Source organism: Electrona antarctica, assembly GCF_951216825.1.
Source record: "Electrona antarctica genome assembly, chromosome: 8".
NCBI classification, from domain to species: Eukaryota; Metazoa; Chordata; class Actinopteri; order Myctophiformes; family Myctophidae; genus Electrona; species Electrona antarctica.
The window spans coordinates 36239818-36262781 of record NC_136789.1 but is presented as its reverse complement, the minus strand read 5'-3'; the positions used below and the strand labels follow the sequence as shown (position 1 = coordinate 36262781).

General features: G+C 45.7%; 1 protein-coding gene across 1 annotated transcript in view; it reads right to left on the bottom strand.

Annotated features, from left to right (window-relative positions):
• Positions 1-513: 513 nt before the first annotated feature.
• hps5 (HPS5 biogenesis of lysosomal organelles complex 2 subunit 2) overlaps positions 514-22964 on the bottom strand; it is a 64129-nt gene continuing 41678 nt past the window's right edge. Inside the window, 6 exon segments of the mRNA XM_079507751.1 lie at positions 514-1118; positions 1843-2085; positions 3316-3430; positions 4887-4993; positions 7273-7386; positions 10268-10387. Of these exon segments, the coding sequence (XP_079363877.1) occupies positions 1058-1118; positions 1843-2085; positions 3316-3430; positions 4887-4993; positions 7273-7386; positions 10268-10387 (760 nt within the window). The 3' untranslated portion in view covers positions 514-1057.

The window sequence follows — 22964 nt, the reverse complement described above, 5'->3', positions numbered from 1 at the left end:
GTCTAATACTCTACTCTGGGGAGTCGGGACCCCACAGCTTGGGTCTAATACTCTACTCTGGGGAGTCGGGACCCCACAGCTTGGGTCTAATACTCTATTACTCTGGGGAGTCGGGACCCCACAGCTTGGGTCTAATACTCTATTACTCTGGGGAGTCGGGACCCCACAGCTTGGGTCTAATACTCTACTCTGGGGAGTCGGGACCCCACAGCTTGGGTCTAATACTCTATTACTCTGGGGAGTCGGGACCCCACAGCTTGGGTCTAATACTCTATTACTCTGGGGAGTCGGGACCCCACAGCTTGGGTCTAATACTCTACTCTGGGGAGTCGGGACCCCACAGCTTGGGTCTAATACTCTAATACTCTGGGGAGTCGGGACCCCACAGCTTGGGTCTAATACTCTACTCTGGGGAGTCGGGACCCCACAGCTTGGGTCTAATACTCTAATACTCTGTGGACCCACATCTTGAGAGCTCTATGAAACTGAATTATGGAAAAAAAAGATTCAACATTTAACTTAATAGTTTATTCACATATTTATGTCGATATGTTAGAACATTTAATATTAATATTTTGGACCTTTTCAAAGCTACGTACAAATAAACACTTTGAAAATAAATCATAAAACGTGAGATGATGATCACATGACCAAACTGTCTGATCACATGACCAAACTGTCTGATCACATGACCAAACTGTCTGATCACATGACCAAACTGTCTGATCACATGACCAAACTGTCTGATCACATGACCAAACTGTCTGATCACATGACCAAACTGTCTGATCACATGACCAAACTGTCTGATCACATGACCAAACTGTCTGATCACATGACCAAACTGTCTGATCACATGACCAAACTGTCTTAACGAGGACGTCCTTTTGGTCACAGTTCTACTAGTAGTGGGGTCGAAGGTCAAAGTTAGGCACGTTGGGACCACAGGTCAAAAGGTCACGGGGTCAGTAGGCGTGTTGGGACCATAGGTCAAAAGGTCGCGGGGTCAGTAGGCGTGTTGGGACCACAGGTCAAAAGGTGAAAGGTCACAGGGTCATTATGCGTGTTGGGACCACAGGAATCGATCACAACGCTCCAACATGGTGTGGATGAGAGACCTGGACACACACACACACACACACACACACACACACACACACACACACACACACACACACACACACACACACACACACACACACACACACACACACACACACACACACACACACACACACACACACACACACACACACACACACACACACACACACACACACACACACACAGTTTTTATTTCGTTTTCGAAACCAGCCAGGGTTAGTGTCTACCAGCCAATAGGATCCCTGGGTTAGTGTCTACCAGCCAATAGGATCCCTGGGTTAGTGTGTACCAGCCAATAGGATCCCTGGGTTAGTGTCTACCAGCCAATAGGGTACCTGGGTTAGTGTCTACCAGCCAATAGGATCCCTGGGTTAGTGTCTACCAGCCAATAGGGTACCTGGGTTAGTGTCTACCAGCCAATATGGTACCTGGGTTAGTGTCTACCAGCCAATAGGGTACCTGGGTTAGTGTGTGTACCAGCCAATAGGATAGCTGGGTTAGTGTCTACCAGCCAATAGGATCCCTGGGTTAGTGTCTACCAGCCAATAGGATCCCTGGGTTAGTGTCTACCAGCCAATAGGATCCCTGGGTTAGTGTCTACCAGCCAATAGGATCCCTGGGTTAGTGTCTACCAGCCAATAGGAGCCCTGGGTTAGTGTGTACCAGCCAATATCCTCTTTTGCTTCTTCAGAAAACAAAAACAAAATAATCCATTTCTCAGAACGTGGTTCAGCTCACCTCTGTCTCTTCTCAGCCACGGCCAGCAGGTGGCAGACCAGAGCGGAGTGCTCAGAGAGGACCAGCTGCTGGGGGCCCCCGGTGGTGTCCTCCCGCTGGGCCCCCCCAGTGTCCTCCAGGGCCCTCTGGGGGTCCCCGGTGTCCTCCTGCTGGGGGCCCCCAGCGTCCTGCAGGACCCCTAGGGCCCGCTGAGGGCCCAACATCCTGGCCAGCCGCAGGGTCAGGGTCTCTGGGGTCACCTCCCTGCCGCCACACAAAGGTATTATTAGCTAAATAACCAATAACTAAATACAAACTACAATATAAAAATATAAAGGATAACTAACTGAAACTGTAGCATGTTTACAAGACTAACTAAAACAAATTGATGCTATTACACAATATCTTAACCCATTTTGACCTGGGAACGATTCTACAAATGTCTTATAAATCAGTTTTCTGAAAAACCCTATGTTTCTATATCAGTAGTTTTAAAAATATTTCATATCAAGGACCCCCAGAATTATATGTATTTTGCCGCCGACCCCCATCTGAAAATATGTTGTTCCAGGGACCTCCCAAAGATTTGAGTTAAACACTTTGGCTCTGAAATAATATATATTAAAATACTTTTATATATTAAAATAAAATAGCAGACCTACAAGCTCATAGCGCGGCACTCGGTGCCACACTATGAGCTTGTAGATCTGCTATTTTTCAAAAGTTAAAGCTAAAGTACAACAATGCTTAAAACACCAAAAGGGGTTCCCGCCCAGAGTGGGTTAAAAAGGGCCCTAATGCCGTTCCATTAAGGCTATGGGACTGTAGTCTTCCTGCCCTATGGGACTGTAGTCTTCCTGCCCTATGGGACTGTAGTCTTCCTGCCCTATGGGACTGTAGCCTATGGGACTGTAGTCTTCCTGCCCTATGGGACTGTAGCCTATGGGACTGTAGTCTTCCTGCCCTATGGGACTGTAGTCTTCCTGCCCTATGGGACTGTAGTCTTCCTGCCCTATGGGACTGTAGCCTATGGGACTGTAGTCTTCCTGCCCTATGGGACTGTAGTCTTCCTGCCCTATGGGACTGTAGTCTTCCTGCCCTATGGGACTGTAGTCTTCCTGCCCTATGGGACTGTAGTCTTCCTGCCCTCGCATTAAACTCAGACCAGCCTCTCCTCTGTTGCGAAAATATGAATAACGTTTTCGCTACTCACCAATAGAAAGACGGCTTTTGTAATTAGAACGCCTATTTTCCTTAGTGGACGCACTCTGAGCCCCCCCCCCCCCCCCCCCCCCCCCCCCCCACATAGAAAATGCACTTTTTTGGCCAGAAAGGGATTATTCCTTCCAGAGTAAAACTAAAGACTAAAACTAACACTGACTAAAACTAACAAAAACTGACTGAAACTAAATAGCATTTTCAATGATAAAATCAGCAGGAAAAAATTATATTCAAAACTAAACTAAAATTTAAAATCTAAAACTATATTCTCACCTCTTGAGCGATGCGGCGGCCGCAGAGCCGTTGGGCAAGGCAGCCGTCTGTTGTGACGACTGCTGGGAGAGCTGAACCAGCAACCTCCACTCCTCCACACTCTGAGGCTCCAGACCTACACACGCACGCACGCACGCACACACACACACATGCACGCGCACGTGTTATAGAGAGTATGCACATGCATGATTTTACCATAAGAACACGCACCCTCATCTAGGACACGCCCCCTCATCTAGGACACACCCCTCTCATCTAGGACACGCCCCCCTCATCTAGACTGAGTGGCAACACATTGAGCAGCATGGAGTGATGGAGTTTGGAAGCGCTCGTTGAAAATCACTCAACCGTCCTGCCGTACCACCTGTTTCTAAATGTCACATAATGCAGGAGGCAGCAAAATGTTGTGTTATTGAAAACAAGCACTTCCAAACTCTGACACTTAGAAAATAATCAAATGCAGGGCATTTCTTGACAGAAAGTAGCTCATAACGTTTCTATGGAGGATTTTTATGAAACAAAAACTGCAGATAGAAAGAGGATAATTCAAGCTTTTTCGTACAGCTGCAATGTTGGTGAGTTTAACCCATTCTGGACGGGAACCAGTTTTGGTGTTTTAACTAAGCATTATTTAGCTATTGAAAAATAGCAGATCTACAAGCTCATAGCGCGCCACCGAGTGGCGATTTCATTACGTCAGGCATTACGTCAGACCACAGCTGATCAGTCTATATAAGACCTTGCACCACTCAGTTCACACGGGTGTGATTTTTTTCAGACCTCCAGTTCTAGGAAACACAGAATGGAGGGACTATTTTTGAGTGGTGCAACCACAAGGAACAGCAATGTCCGTGTTCACCTATGTGTCCACCTAACTATGTGACCACTATGTTAGCCTAGCTAATAAGCCAGACTAATATCACACAACACTGTCGCGGTATATTAGTCTGGGCTGGCTCCACTTGGATTTCATTTCCCGGGGGGCGGGTTCAAACATTTTCTCTTTGACGCAATTGGTCAGAGCTACTGTCAGTCAAAGGTCTCAAGCATTGAACGTCACTGTACCAAAGCCCGCCCATATTGCATACCGTGTCCCGATTGGCCCGACCTGTTCTCGGTTGTAGGAAAGAGGCGTGCTACTGAGCCTCGCCAGACCGTAATCCGCTGGCAGGCAATTATTTTTTTGCCAACGGCTGATTCGGTCTGGTTTATTAACCAGGCTACCACTATGTCACTATGAGCACGAGTACCAATGTGTACCAAAAGTGGCGCTGTTGTGCCAGAAACAGAGAGAGAGAGATAGTGCTGCACTGCTGCCTGCTAATGAGAGAGAGAGAGGGGGGGGGGGGGGGAGTTGCACCACTCAGTTCACACGGGTGTGATTTTATTTATTATTTCCACAGCTCTAAGGTATGTTAATGACCTAGTAAAATGTTGAAAATGAGTGGAATTCTCCTTTAAATGAAGACTGTATATAGGATATGATGTGTGTTGCTGCTGTCACGTTGTAATTATGATGTCATTTAATAAATGATATGTTATTATTAGTGTAGTGCTACAGGGTGCAGTACCGCTAGGCTCCTCCAGGAGGCTGATGTCGTCTAGCTGGACCGCAGTGGAAAAGGCCTCCGCGCGCCATCCCAGCTCGCAACACACACGCATGTACCCTGTCCAGTACCTGAGTGCACGCACACACACACACACACACACACACACACACACAGAGAGATAATTAATACACACGCATGTACCCTGTCCAGTACCTGAGTGCACGCACACACACACACACACAGAGATAATTAACACACACGTATGTACCCTGTCCAGTACCTGAGTGCACGCACACACACACACACACACACACACAGAGATAATTAACACACACGCATGTACCCTGTCCAGTACCTGAGTGCACGCACACACACACACACAGAGAGATAATTAATACACACGCATGTACCCTGTCCAGTGCCTGAGTGCACGCACACGCACACACACACACACACACACACACACACACAGATAATTAACACACACGCATGTACCCTGTCCAGTACCTGAGTGCACACACACACACACACACACACACACACACACACACACACACACACACACACACACACACACACACACACACACACACACACACACACACACACACACACACACACACACACAGATAATTAACACACACGCATGTACCCTGTCCAGTACCTGCGTGCACGCACACACACACACACACACACACACACACACACAGAGAGATAATTAACACACACGCATGTACCCTGTCCAGTACCTGAGTGCACGCACGCACGCACACACACACACACACACACACACACACACACACACACACACACACACACACACACACACACACACACACACACACACACACACACACACACACACACACACACACACACACACACACACACACACACACACACACACACACACACACACACACACACTTTCCCCCCCACCGCCCCCCCCCCCTTTTTCCCCTCACTGTATATGTTTCTTTTCCCTTTTTACCTCCATTATGATGAATTCCTGTACTGTTCTTTGTCTATATAGAAGTGTCTATTTGTACGTCTCTAAATGTTTTGATGAATTGAACAATTTACAATTTACAATTTAGGCATTTAGCAGACGCTCTTAATCCAGAGCGACTTACATTAAGCAATAACAAAAGCATGGCATACATCACATATATAAAAAGTAGTTATCATGAATCATGCGTAAACTAAGAACGTAACAGTGGAGTATCTATGTAAACTATACATACTATACTATATAATATATTATACATGTGTACTATAAAGTGCTATGACTACATAAAGTGCAATTCTAGAGCTGTCTACATAACAAGCTATAAGTCTGTTTAAAATACTATCTAAGTCTACATAATGTGCTATCTAAGGGGCTAGGCTAGGGCAAGTGCTACGGGCCATGGTGGAGTCTGAAGAGGTGGGTTTTCAGACTACGGCGGAAGATTGGGAGTGAGGCTGCAGTTCTGACTGCAATGGGAAGTGCATTCCATAGTTTTGGAGCCAGAAGGGAGAAGAGTTTGGGACGTGTGGAGCGTTGTCCCGGCGTTTTTAGTGAAGGTACCTCCAGCTTCCCTGCGTTGGCTGATCTGAGTGAGCGGGAGGGTTTGTAGGGTACGATCATACTTGTGACATATGGGGGGGCCATGCCTTTGGTTGCTTTGAATGCCAGCATCAGAGTTTTGTATTCTGTGCGGGCAGCGACCGGGAGCCAATGGAGCGAGCGGAGAAGGGGGGAGACGTGTGAGAATTTTGGCTGGTTGAAGACCAAGCGTGCTGCGGCATTTTGGATCAGTTGGAGGGGCTTAAGTGCACATGCCGGTAGGCCAGTAAGGAGGGAGTTGCAATAGTCAAGTTTTGACAAGACTGTTGTCTGGATTAGGAGCTGGGCTGACTCCTGGGTGAGGAACGGTCTAATTCGTCGTATGTTGTAGAGTGTAAACCTACAGGATCTAGTGACAGCTGTGATGTGTGTTTTGAACGAGAGCTCAAAACACACATCACAGCTGTCACTGTGAACAAGGTGGACCCTGTTGTAAACAAGTGTAATGCTTAATTGGGTCGTCCACTCACAGTTAACAGCCTTTGTATTGAGTTTGTGCTTGAAATGTACTGTAATTCTGCAAACTGTTAATACAATTTTCAATCAATCAATCAAACACACACACACACACACACACACACACACACACACACACACACACACACACACACACACACACACACACACACACACACACACACACACACACACACACACACACACACACACACACACACACACACACACACACACACACAGAGATAATTAACACACACACATGTACACACACACACACAGCTTAGAGTGAGTGTGGAACTATAGTGGAAACTCTAGTGAGTGAACGGGGTTTGTCGTTACCCGTGGCTGCGACAGCTCTCCGCCATCTTCTGCTTGGAGCTCAGGTCGGCAGGAAGTGATGTCAAAAGAGAGAGCAGTCGTCCATAACCCCAGCTCAGGTAGTGAGAGTGCCACCTAGTGGACAATGACACAAATTACACCAAATGGTTTCCAACCCTTTTCACATCAATGTCCGTTTGATGACATTTAGCCTCTCAGACCCATTTGAGCCACGGAACCACCGTTTGATGACATTTAGCCTCTCAGACCCATTTGAGCCACGGACCACCGTTTGATGACATTTAGCCTCTCAGACCCATTTGAGCCACGGACCACCGTTTGATGACATTTAGCCTCTCAGACCCATTTGAGCCACGGACCACCGTTTGATGACATTTAGCCTCTCAGACCCATTTGAGCCACGGACCACCGTTTGATGACATTTAGCCTCTCAGACCCATTTGAGCCACGGACCACCGTTTGATGACATTTAGCCTCTCAGACCCATTTGAGCCACGGAACCACCGTTTGATGACATTTAGCCTCTCAGACCCATTTGAGCCACGGAACCACCGTTTGATGACATTAAGCCTCTCAGACCCATTTGAGCCACGGACCACCATTTGATGACATTTAGCCTCAGACCCATTTGAGCCACGGACCACCGTTTGATGACATTTAGCCTCTTAGATGTTGTTATAGTTGGATATAAGATTTTGTCCACTATTCCATGCTGTATTGATGTTGGTACCATTAGGAGAGATAACATGGTGTTGGTACCATTAGGAGAGATAACATGATGTTGGTACCATTAGGAGAGATAACATGATGTTGGTACCATTAGGAGAGATAAACATGGTGTTGGTACCATTAGGAGAGATAACATGATGTTGGTACCATTATGAGAGATAACATGGTGTTGGTACCATTAGGAGAGATAACATGGTGTTGGTACCATTAGGAGAGGTAACATGGTGTTGGTACCATTAGGAGAGATAACATGATGTTGGTACCATTAGGAGAGATAACATGGTGTTGGTACCATTAGGAGAGATAACATGATGTTGTTACCATTAGGAGAGATAACATGATGTTGGTACCATTAGGAGAGATAACATGATGTTGGTACCATTAGGAGAGATAAGATGATGTTGGTACCATTAGGAGAGATAACATGGTGTTGGTACCATTAGGAGAGATAACATGATGTTGGTACCATTAGGAGAGATAACATGATGTTGGTACCATTAGGAGAGATAACATGATGTTGGTACCATTAGGAGAGATAACATGGTGTTGGTACCATTAGGAGAGATAACATGATGTTGGTACCATTAGGAGAGATAACATGGTGTTGGTACCATTAGGAGAGGTAACATGGTGTTGGTACCATTAGGAGAGATAACATGATGTTGGTACCATTAGGAGAGATAACATGGTGTTGGTACCATTAGGAGAGATAACATGGTGTTGGTACCATTAGGAGAGATAACATGGTGTTGGTACCATTAGGAGAGATAACATGATGTTGGTACCATTAGGAGAGATAACATGGTGTTGGTACCATTAGGAGAGATAACATGATGTTGGTACCATTAGGAGAGATAACATGGTGTTGGTACCATTAGGAGAGATAACATGGTGTTGGTACCATTAGGAGAGATAACATGGTGTTGGTACCATTAGGAGAGATAACATGATGTTGGTACCATTAGGAGAGATAACATGATGTTGGTACCATTAGGAGAGATAACATGATGTTGGTACCATTAGGAGAGATAACATGATGTTGGTACCATTAGGAGAGATAACATGATGTTGGTACCATTAGGAGAGATAACATGATGTTGGTACCATTAGGAGAGATAACATGATGATGGTACCATTAGGAGAGATAACATGATGTTGGTACCATTAGGAGAGATAACATGATGTTGGTACCATTAGGAGAGATAACATGATGTTGGTACCATTAGGAGAGATAACATGGTGGTGATACCATTAGGAGAGATAACATGATGTTGGTACCATTAGGAGAGATAACATGATGTTGGTACCATTAGGAGAGATAACATGATGTTGGTACCATTAGGAGAGATAACATGGTGGTGGTACCATTAGGAGAGATAACATGATGTTGGTACCATTACCAAAAGTTGCATTACCGTTAAACATCTGCATTTCTTCATTTTTCAAGAAGTCTGCACAATTAGAGAATGTAGAAGAATTGTTATTTTGATAAACGTTTGCCAGAAGCATGGAATTGTAGACAAAATCTGATCCAACGACAACAACATATTCTTTAGTTTTGGATCTGAGAGGCTAAATGTCATCAAACGGTGGTCCGTGGCTCAAATGGGTCTGAGAGGCTAAATGTCATCAAACGGTGGTCCGTGGCTCAAATGGGTCTGAGAGGCTAAATTTCATCAGATGGTGGTTCGTGGCTCAAATGGGTCTGAGAGGCTAAATGTCATCAAACGGTGGTCCGTGGCTCAAATGGGTCTGAGAGGCTAAATGTCATCAAACGGTGGTTCCGTGGCTCAGATGGGTCTGATAGGCTAAATGTCATCAAACGGTGGTCCGTGGCTCAAATGGGTCTGAGAGGCTAAATGTCATCAAACGGTGGTTCCGTGGCTCAGATGGGTCTGATAGGCTAAATGTCATCAAACGGTGGTCCGTGGCTCAAATGGGTCTGAGAGGCTAAGGGCAGTATGTGTCTTAAGTACCAGGTCTTATTACTTAACTTAAGACCTGGAGGCATGGTCAATGCTGTTTGGCCACTCAGAATAGCCAAATGGCATTGATCACGCCTCCAGGTCTTAAGTTAAGTAATAAGACCTGGTACTTAAGACACGCATAATACTGCCCTAAATGTCATCAAACGGTGGTTCCGTGGCTCAGATGCCGACTAAATAGTGGGCCTTGAAATGAAACGGGTTGAAAACCACTGCTCTACACCAATCACATGCTGTCCACGAACGTGAACGTCAACGTGTCAAAACGACCTCTGACTGACCTGGGCTGTCCGTCGGCCGTCCGCGTGTCACAGAGCCCAGGTGCATCGTGGGTAAGCGCCAGCTGCAACCACTCCTGTCTGAGAGACTCTGGTTGGAGGAGAGAACCCAGGAAACACAACCTGAGGACGCAGAGAATACACACTATACATGAGGAGAGAACCCAGGAAACACAACCTGCAACACAGAGAATACACACTATACATGAGGAGAGAACCCAGGAAACACAACCTGAGGACACAGAGAATACACACTATACATGAGGAGAGAACCCAGGAAACACAACCTGAGGACACAGAGAATACACACTATACATGAGGAGAGAACCCAGGAAACACAACCTGAGGACACAGAGAATACACACTATACATGAGGAGAGAACCCAGGAAACACAGCCTGAGGACACAGAGAATACACACTATACATGAGGAGAGAACCCAGGAAACACAACCTGAGGACACAGAGAATACACACTATACATGAGGAGAGAACCCAGGAAACACAACCTGAGGACACAGAGAATACACACTATACATGAGGAGAGAACCCAGGAAACACAGCCTGAGGACACAGAGAATACACACTATACATGAGGAGAGAACCTAGGAAACACAACCTGAGGACACAGAGAATACACACTATACATGAGGAGAGAACCCAGGAAACACAACCTGAGGACACAGAGAATACATACTATACATGAGGAGAGAACCCAGGAAACACAGCCTGAGGACACAGAGAATACACACTATACATGAGGAGAGAACCCAGGAAACACAGCCTGAGGACACAGAGAATACACACTATACATGAGGAGAGAACCCAGGAAACACAGCCTGAGGACACAGAGAATACACACTATACATGAGGAGAGAACCCAGGAAACACAACCTGAGGACACAGAGAATACACACTATACATGAGGAGAGAACCCAGGAAACACAGCCTGAGGACACAGAGCATACACACTATACATGAGGAGAGAACCCAGGAAACACAACCTGAGGACACAGAGAATACACACTATACATGAGGAGAGAACCCAGGAAACACAGCCTGAGGACACAGAGAATACACACTATACATGAAGAGAGAACCCAGGAAACACAGCCTGAGGACACAGAGAATACACACTATACATGAGGAGAGAACCCAGGAAACACAACCTGAAGACACAGAGAATACACACTATACATGAAGAGAGAACCCAGGAAACACAGCCTGAGGACACAGAGAATACACACTATACATGAGGAGAGAACCCAGGAAACACAGCCTGAGGACACAGAGAATACACACTATACATGAGGAGAGAACCCAGGAAACACAACCTGAAGACACAGAGAATACACACTATACATGAGGAGAGAACCCAGGAAACACAACCTGATGACACAGAGAATACACACTATACATGAGGAGAGAACCCAGGAAACACAACCTGATGACACAGAGAATACACACTATACATGAGGAGAGAACCCAGGAAACACAACCTGAGGACACAGAGAATACACACTATACATGAGGAGAGAACCCAGGAAACACAGCCTGATGACACAGAGAATACACACTATACATGAGGAGAGAACCCAGGAAACACAGCCTGAGGACACAGAGAATACACACTATACATGAGGAGAGAACCCAGGAAACACAGCCTGAGGACACAGAGAATACACACTATACATGAGGAGAGAACCCAGGAAACACAACCTGAAGACACAGAGAATACACACTATACATGAGGAGAGAACCCAGGAAACACAACCTGATGACACAGAGAATACACACTATACATGAGGAGAGAACCCAGGAAACACAACCTGCGGACACAGAGAATACACACTATACATGAGGAGAACCCAGGAAACACAACCTGCGGACACAGAGAATACACACTATACATGAGGAGAGAACCCAGGAAACACAACCTGATGACACAGAGAATACACACTATACATGAGGAGAGAACCCAGGAAACACAACCTGCAACACAGAGAATACACACTATACATGAGGAGAGAACCCAGGAAACACAGCCTGAGGACACAGAGAATACACACTATACATGAGGAGAGAACCCAGGAAACACAACCTGAAGACACAGAGAATACACACTATACATGAGGAGAGAACCCAGGAAACACAGCCTGATGACACAGAGAATACACACTATACATGAGGAGAGAACCCAGGAAACACAGCCTGAGGACACAGAGAATACACACTATACATGAGGAGAGAACCCAGGAAACACAGCCTGAGGACACAGAGAATACACACTATACATGAGGAGAGAACCCAGGAAACACAACCTGAAGACACAGAGAATACACACTATACATGAGGAGAGAACCCAGGAAACACAACCTGATGACACAGAGAATACACACTATACATGAGGAGAGAACCCAGGAAACACAACCTGCGGACACAGAGAATACACACTATACATGAGGAGAACCCAGGAAACACAACCTGCGGACACAGAGAATACACACTATACATGAGGAGAGAACCCAGGAAACACAACCTGATGACACAGAGAATACACACTGTACATGAGGAGAGAACCCAGGAAACACAACCTGCAACACAGAGAATACACACTATACATGAGGAGAGAACCCAGGAAACACAGCCTGAGGACACAGAGAATACACACTATACATGAGGAGAGAACCCAGGAAACACAACCTGAAGACACAGAGAATACACACTATACATGAGGAGAGAACCCAGGAAACACAACCTGAGGACACAGAGAATACACACTATACATGAGGAGAGAACCCAGGAAACACAACCTGAGGACACAGAGAATACACACTATACATGAAGAGAGAACCCAGGAAACACAACCTGAGGACACAGAGAATACACACTATACATGAAGAGAGAACCCAGGAAACACAACCTGAGGACACAGAGAATACACACTATACATGAGGAGAGAACCCAGGAAACACAACCTGAAGACACAGAGAATACACACTATACATGAGGAGAGAACCCAGGAAACACAACCTGATGACACAGAGAATACACACTATACATGAGGAGAGAACCCAGGAAACACAACCTGATGACACAGAGAATACACACTATACATGAGGAGAGAACCCAGGAAACACAACCTGAGGACACAGAGAATACACACTATACATGAGGAGAGAACCCAGGAAACACAGCCTGATGACACAGAGAATACACACTATACATGAGGAGAGAACCCAGGAAACACAGCCTGAGGACACAGAGAATACACACTATACATGAGGAGAGAACCCAGGAAACACAGCCTGAGGACACAGAGAATACACACTATACATGAGGAGAGAACCCAGGAAACACAACCTGAAGACACAGAGAATACACACTATACATGAGGAGAGAACCCAGGAAACACAACCTGATGACACAGAGAATACACACTATACATGAGGAGAGAACCCAGGAAACACAACCTGCGGACACAGAGAATACACACTATACATGAGGAGAGAACCCAGGAAACACAACCTGAAGACACAGAGAATACACACTATACATGAGGAGAGAACCCAGGAAACACAACCTGAAGACACAGAGAATACACACTATACATGAGGAGAGAACCCAGGAAACACAACCTGATGACACAGAGAATACACACTATACAAGAGGAGAGAACCCAGGAAACACAACCTGATGACACAGAGAATACACACTATACATGAGGAGAGAACCCAGGAAACACAACCTGCGGACACAGAGAATACACACTATACATGAGGAGAGAACCCAGGAAACACAACCTGCAACACAGAGAATACACACTATACATGAGGAGAGAACCCAGGAAACACAGCCTGAGGACACAGAGAATACACACTATACATGAGGAGAGAACCCAGGAAACACAACCTGCAACACAGAGAATACACACTATACATGAGGAGAGAACCCAGGAAACACAGCCTGAGGACACAGAGAATACACACTATACATGAGGAGAGAACCCAGGAAACACAACCTGCAACACAGAGAATACACACTATACATGAGGAGAGAACCCAGGAAACACAGCCTGAGGACACAGAGAATACACACTATACATGAGGAGAGAACCCAGGAAACACAACCTGATGACACAGAGAATACACACTATACATGAGGAGAGAACCCAGGAAACACAGCCTGAGGACACAGAGAATACACACTATACATGAGGAAAGAACCCAGGAAACACAACCTGCGGACACAGAGAATACACACTATACATGAGGAGAGAACCCAGGAAACACAACCTGAGGACACCGAGAATACACACTATACATGAGGAGAGAACCCAGGAAACACAACCTGCGGACACAGAGAATACACACTATACATGAGGAGAGAACCCAGGAAACACAGCCTGAGGACACAGAGAATACACACTATACATGAGGAGAGAACCCAGGAAACACAACCTGAAGACACAGAGAATACACACTATACATGAGGAGAGAACCCAGGAAACACAACCTGATGACACAGAGAATACACACTATACATGAGGAGAGAACCCAGGAAACACAACCTGATGACACAGAGAATACACACTATACATGAGGAGAGAACCCAGGAAACACAACCTGCGGACACAGAGAATACACACTATACATGAGGAGAGAACCCAGGAAACACAACCTGCAACACAGAGAATACACACTATACATGAGGAGAGAACCCAGGAAACACAACCTGCAACACAGAGAATACACACTATACATGAGGAGAGAACCCAGGAAACACAGCCTGAGGACACAGAGAATACACACTATACATGAGGAGAGAACCCAGGAAACACAACCTGCAACACAGAGAATACACACTATACATGAGGAGAGAACCCAGGAAACACAGCCTGATGACACAGAGAATACACACTATACATGAGGAGAGAACCCAGGAAACACAACCTGCGGACACAGAGAATACACACTATACATGAGGAGAGAACCCAGGAAACACAACCTGCAACACAGAGAATACACACTATACATGAGGAGAGAACCCAGGAAACACAGCCTGAGGACACAGAGAATACACACTATACATGAGGAGAGAGCCCAGGAAACACAACCTGAGGACACAGAGAATACACACTATACATGAGGAAAGAACCCAGGAAACACAGCCTGAGGACACAGAGAATACACACTATACATGAGGAGAGAACCCAGGAAACACAGCCTGAGGACACAGAGAATACACACTATACATGAGGAGAGAACCCAGGAAACACAACCTGCAACACAGAGAATACACACTATACATGAGGAGAGAACCCAGGAAACACAGCCTGAGGACACAGAGAATACACACTATACATGAGGAGAGAACCCAGGAAACACAACCTGAGGACACAGAGAATACACACTATACATGAGGAGAGAACCCAGGAAACACAACCTGAAGACACAGAGAATACACACTATACATGAGGAGAGAACCCAGGAAACACAACCTGAGGACACAGAGAATACACACTATACATGAGGAGAGAACCCAGGAAACACAACCTGAGGACACAGAGAATACACACTATACATGAGGAGAGAACCCAGGAAACACAACCTGAAGACACAGAGAATACACACTATACATGAGGAGAGAACCCAGGAAACACAACCTGATGACACAGAGAATACACACTATACATGAGGAGAGAACCCAGGAAACACAACCTGATGACACAGAGAATACACACTATACATGAGGAGAGAACCCAGGAAACACAACCTGAGGACACAGAGAATACACACTATACATGAGGAGAGAACCCAGGAAACACAGCCTGATGACACAGAGAATACACACTATACATGAGGAGAGAACCCAGGAAACACAGCCTGAGGACACAGAGAATACACACTATACATGAGGAGAGAACCCAGGAAACACAGCCTGAGGACACAGAGAATACACACTATACATGAGGAGAGAACCCAGGAAACACAACCTGAAGACACAGAGAATACACACTATACATGAGGAGAGAACCCAGGAAACACAACCTGATGACACAGAGAATACACACTATACATGAGGAGAGAACCCAGGAAACACAACCTGCGGACACAGAGAATACACACTATACATGAGGAGAGAACCCAGGAAACACAACCTGAAGACACAGAGAATACACACTATACATGAGGAGAGAACCCAGGAAACACAACCTGAAGACACAGAGAATACACACTATACATGAGGAGAGAACCCAGGAAACACAACCTGATGACACAGAGAATACACACTATACATGAGGAGAGAACCCAGGAAACACAACCTGATGGCACAGAGAATACACACTATACATGAGGAGAGAACCCAGGAAACACAACCTGCGGACACAGAGAATACACACTATACATGAGGAGAGAACCCAGGAAACACAACCTGCAACACAGAGAATACACACTATACATGAGGAGAGAACCCAGGAAACACAACCTGCAACACAGAGAATACACACTATACATGAGGAGAGAACCCAGGAAACACAGCCTGAGGACACAGAGAATACACACTATACATGAGGAGAGAACCCAGGAAACACAACCTGCAACACAGAGAATACACACTATACATGAGGAGAGAACCCAGGAAACACAGCCTGAGGACACAGAGAATACACACTATACATGAGGAGAGAACCCAGGAAACACAACCTGCAACACAGAGAATACACACTATACATGAGGAGAGAACCCAGGAAACACAGCCTGAGGACACAGAGAATACACACTATACATGAGGAGAGAACCCAGGAAACACAACCTGATGACACAGAGAATACACACTATACATGAGGAGATAACCCAGGAAACACAGCCTGAGGACACAGAGAATACACACTATACATGAGGAAAGAACCCAGGAAACACAACCTGCGGACACAGAGAATACACACTATACATGAGGAGAGAACCCAGGAAACACAACCTGAGGACACCGAGAATACACACTATACATGAGGAGAGAACCCAGGAAACACAACCTGCGGACACAGAGAATACACACTATACATGAGGAGAGAACCCAGGAAACACAGCCTGAGGACACAGAGAATACACACTATACATGAGGAGAGAACCCAGGAAACACAACCTGAAGACACAGAGAATACACACTATACATGAGGAGAGAACCCAGGAAACACAACCTGATGACACAGAGAATACACACTATACATGAGGAGAGAACCCAGGAAACACAACCTGATGACACAGAGAATACACACTATACATGAGGAGAGAACCCAGGAAACACAACCTGCGGACACAGAGAATACACACTATACATGAGGAGAGAACCCAGGAAACACAACCTGCAACACAGAGAATACACACTATACATGAGGAGAGAACCCAGGAAACACAACCTGCAACACAGAGAATACACACTATACATGAGGAGAGAACCCAGGAAACACAGCCTGAGGACACAGAGAATACACACTATACATGAGGAGAGAACCCAGGAAACACAACCTGCAACACAGAGAATACACACTATACATGAGGAGAGAACCCAGGAAACACAGCCTGATGACACAGAGAATACACACTATACATGAGGAGAGAACCCAGGAAACACAACCTGCGGACACAGAGAATACACACTATACATGAGGAGAGAACCCAGGAAACACAACCTGCAACACAGAGAATACACACTATACATGAGGAGAGAACCCAGGAAACACAGCCTGAGGACACAGAGAATACACACTATACATGAGGAGAGAACCCAGGAAACACAACCTGAGGACACAGAGAATACACACTATACATGAGGAGAGAACCCAGGAAACACAACCTGAAGACACAGAGAATACACACTATACATGAGGAGAGAACCCAGGAAACACAACCTGATGACACAGAGAATACACACTATACATGAGGAGAGAACCCAGGAAACACAACCTGATGACACAGAGAATACACACTATACATGAGGAGAGAACCCAGGAAACACAACCTGAGGACACAGAGAATACACACTATACATGAGGAGAGAACCCAGGAAACACAGCCTGATGACACAGAGAATACACACTATACATGAGGAGAGAACCCAGGAAACACAGCCTGAGGACACAGAGAATACACACTATACATGAGGAGAGAACCCAGGAAACACAACCTGATGACACAGAGAATACACACTATACATGAGGAGAGAACCCAGGAAACACAACCTGATGACACAGAGAATACACACTATACATGAGGAGAGAACCCAGGAAACACAACCTGAGGACACAGAGAATACACACTATACATGAGGAGAGAACCCAGGAAACACAGCCTGATGACACAGAGAATACACACTATACATGAGGAGAGAACCCAGGAAACACAGCCTGAGGACACAGAGAATACACACTATACATGAGGAGAGAACCCAGGAAACACAGCCTGAGGACACAGAGAATACACACTATACATGAGGAGAGAACCCAGGAAACACAACCTGAAGACACAGAGAATACACACTATACATGAGGAGAGAACCCAGGAAACACAACCTGATGACACAGAGAATACACACTATACATGAGGAGAGAACCCAGGAAACACAACCTGCGGACACAGAGAATACACACTATACATGAGGAGAGAACCCAGGAAACACAACCTGAAGACACAGAGAATACACACTATACATGAGGAGAGAACCCAGGAAACACAACCTGATGACACAGAGAATACACACTATACATGAGGAGAGAACCCAGGAAACACAACCTGATGGCACAGAGAATACACACTATACATGAGGAGAGAACCCAGGAAACACAACCTGCGGACACAGAGAATACACACTATACATGAGGAGAGAACCCAGGAAACACAACCTGCAACACAGAGAATACACACTATACATGAGGAGAGAACCCAGGAAACACAACCTGCAACACAGAGAATACACACTATACATGAGGAGAGAACCCAGGAAACACAACCTGCGGACACAGAGAATACACACTATACATGAGGAGAGAACCCAGGAAACACAACCTGCAACACAGAGAATACACACTATACATGAGGAGAGAACCCAGGAAACACAACCTGCAACACAGAGAATACACACTATACATGAGGAGAGAACCCAGGAAACACAGCCTGAGGACACAGAGAATACACACTATACATGAGGAGAGAACCCAGGAAACACAGCCTGAGGACACAGAGAATACACACTATACATGAGGAGAGAACCCAGGAAACACAACCTGCAACACAGAGAATACACACTATACATGAGGAGAGAACCCAGGAAACACAGCCTGATGACACAGAGAATACACACTATACATGAGGAGAGAACCCAGGAAACACAACCTGCGGACACAGAGAATACACACTATACATGAGGAGAGAACCCAGGAAACACAACCTGCAACACAGAGAATACACACTATACATGAGGAGAGAACCCAGGAAACACAGCCTGAGGACACAGAGAATACACACTATACATGAGGAGAGAACCCAGGAAACACAACCTGAGGACACAGAGAATACACACTATACATGAGGAGAGAACCCAGGAAACACAACCTGAAGACACAGAGAATACACACTATACATGAGGAGAGAACCCAGGAAACACAACCTGATGACACAGAGAATACACACTATACATGAGGAGAGAACCCAGGAAACACAACCTGATGACACAGAGAATACACACTATACATGAGGAGAGAACCCAGGAAACACAACCTGAGGACACAGAGAATACACACTATACATGAGGAGAGAACCCAGGAAACACAGCCTGATGACACAGAGAATACACACTATACATGAGGAGAGAACCCAGGAAACACAGCCTGAGGACACAGAGAATACACACTATACATGAGGAGAGAACCCAGGAAACACAACCTGATGACACAGAGAATACACACTATACATGAGGAGAGAACCCAGGAAACACAACCTGATGACACAGAGAATACACACTATACATGAGGAGAGAACCCAGGAAACACAACCTGAGGACACAGAGAATACACACTATACATGAGGAGAGAACCCAGGAAACACAGCCTGATGACACAGAGAATACACACTATACATGAGGAGAGAACCCAGGAAACACAGCCTGAGGACACAGAGAATACACACTATACATGAGGAGAGAACCCAGGAAACACAGCCTGAGGACACAGAGAATACACACTATACATGAGGAGAGAACCCAGGAAACACAACCTGAAGACACAGAGAATACACACTATACATGAGGAGAGAACCCAGGAAACACAACCTGATGACACAGAGAATACACACTATACATGAGGAGAGAACCCAGGAAACACAACCTGCGGACACAGAGAATACACACTATACATGAGGAGAGAACCCAGGAAACACAACCTGAAGACACAGAGAATACACACTATACATGAGGAGAGAACCCAGGAAACACAACCTGAAGACACAGAGAATACACACTATACATGAGGAGAGAACCCAGGAAACACAACCTGATGACACAGAGAATACACACTATACATGAGGAGAGAACCCAGGAAACACAACCTGATGGCACAGAGAATACACACTATACATGAGGAGAGAACCCAGGAAACACAACCTGCGGACACAGAGAATACACACTATACATGAGGAGAGAACCCAGGAAACACAACCTGCAACACAGAGAATACACACTATACATGAGGAGAGAACCCAGGAAACACAACCTGCAACACAGAGAATACACACTATACATGAGGAGAGAACCCAGGAAACACAGCCTGAGGACACAGAGAATACACACTATACATGAGGAGAGAACCCAGGAAACACAACCTGCAACACAGAGAATACACACTATACATGAGGAGAGAACCCAGGAAACACAGCCTGAGGACACAGAGAATACACACTATACATGAGGAGAGAACCCAGGAAACACAACCTGCAACACAGAGAATACACACTATACATGAGGAGAGAACCCAGGAAACACAGCCTGAGGACACAGAGAATACACACTATACATGAGGAGAGAACCCAGGAAACACAACCTGATGACACAGAGAATACACACTATACATGAGGAGAGAACCCAGGAAACACAGCCTGAGGACACAGAGAATACACACTATACATGAGGAAAGAACCCAGGAAACACAACCTGCGGACACAGAGAATACACACTATACATGAGGAGAGAACCCAGGAAACACAACCTGAGGACACCGAGAATACACACTATACATGAGGAGAGAACCCAGGAAACACAACCTGCGGACACAGAGAATACACACTATACATGAGGAGAGAACCCAGGAAACACAGCCTGAGGACACAGAGAATACACACTATACATGAGGAGAGAACCCAGGAAACACAACCTGAAGACACAGAGAATACACACTATACATGAGGAGAGAACCCAGGAAACACAACCTGATGACACAGAGAATACACACTATACATGAGGAGAGAACCCAGGAAACACAACCTGATGACACAGAGAATACACACTATACATGAGGAGAGAACCCAGGAAACACAACCTGCGGACACAGAGAATACACACTATACATGAGGAGAGAACCCAGGAAACACAACCTGCAACACAGAGAATACACACTATACATGAGGAGAGAACCCAGGAAACACAACCTGCAACACAGAGAATACACACTATACATGAGGAGAGAACCCAGGAAACACAGCCTGAGGACACAGAGAATACACACTATACATGAGGAGAGAACCCAGGAAACACAACCTGCAACACAGAGAATACACACTATACATGAGGAGAGAACCCAGGAAACACAGCCTGATGACACAGAGAATACACACTATACATGAGGAGAGAACCCAGGAAACACAACCTGCGGACACAGAGAATACACACTATACATGAGGAGAGAACCCAGGAAACACAACCTGCAACACAGAGAATACACACTATACATGAGGAGAGAACCCAGGAAACACAGCCTGAGGACACAGAGAATACACACTATACATGAGGAGAGAGCCCAGGAAACACAACCTGAGGACACAGAGAATACACACTATACATGAGGAAAGAACCCAGGAAACACAGCCTGAGGACACAGAGAATACACACTATACATGAGGAGAGAACCCAGGAAACACAGCCTGAGGACACAGAGAATACACACTATACATGAGGAGAGAACCCAGGAAACACAACCTGCAACACAGAGAATACACACTATACATGAGGAGAGAACCCAGGAAACACAGCCTGAGGACACAGAGAATACACACTATACATGAGGAGAGAACCCAGGAAACACAACCTGAGGACACAGAGAATACACACTATACATGAGGAGAGAACCCAGGAAACACAACCTGAAGACACAGAGAATACACACTATACATGAGGAGAGAACCCAGGAAACACAACCTGAGGACACAGAGAATACACACTATACATGAGGAGAGAACCCAGGAAACACAACCTGAGGACACAGAGAATACACACTATACATGAGGAGAGAACCCAGGAAACACAACCTGAGGACACAGAGAATACACACTATACATGAGGAGAGAACCCAGGAAACACAACCTGAGGACACAGAGAATACACACTATACATGAGGAGAGAACCCAGGAAACACAACCTGAGGACACAGAGAATACA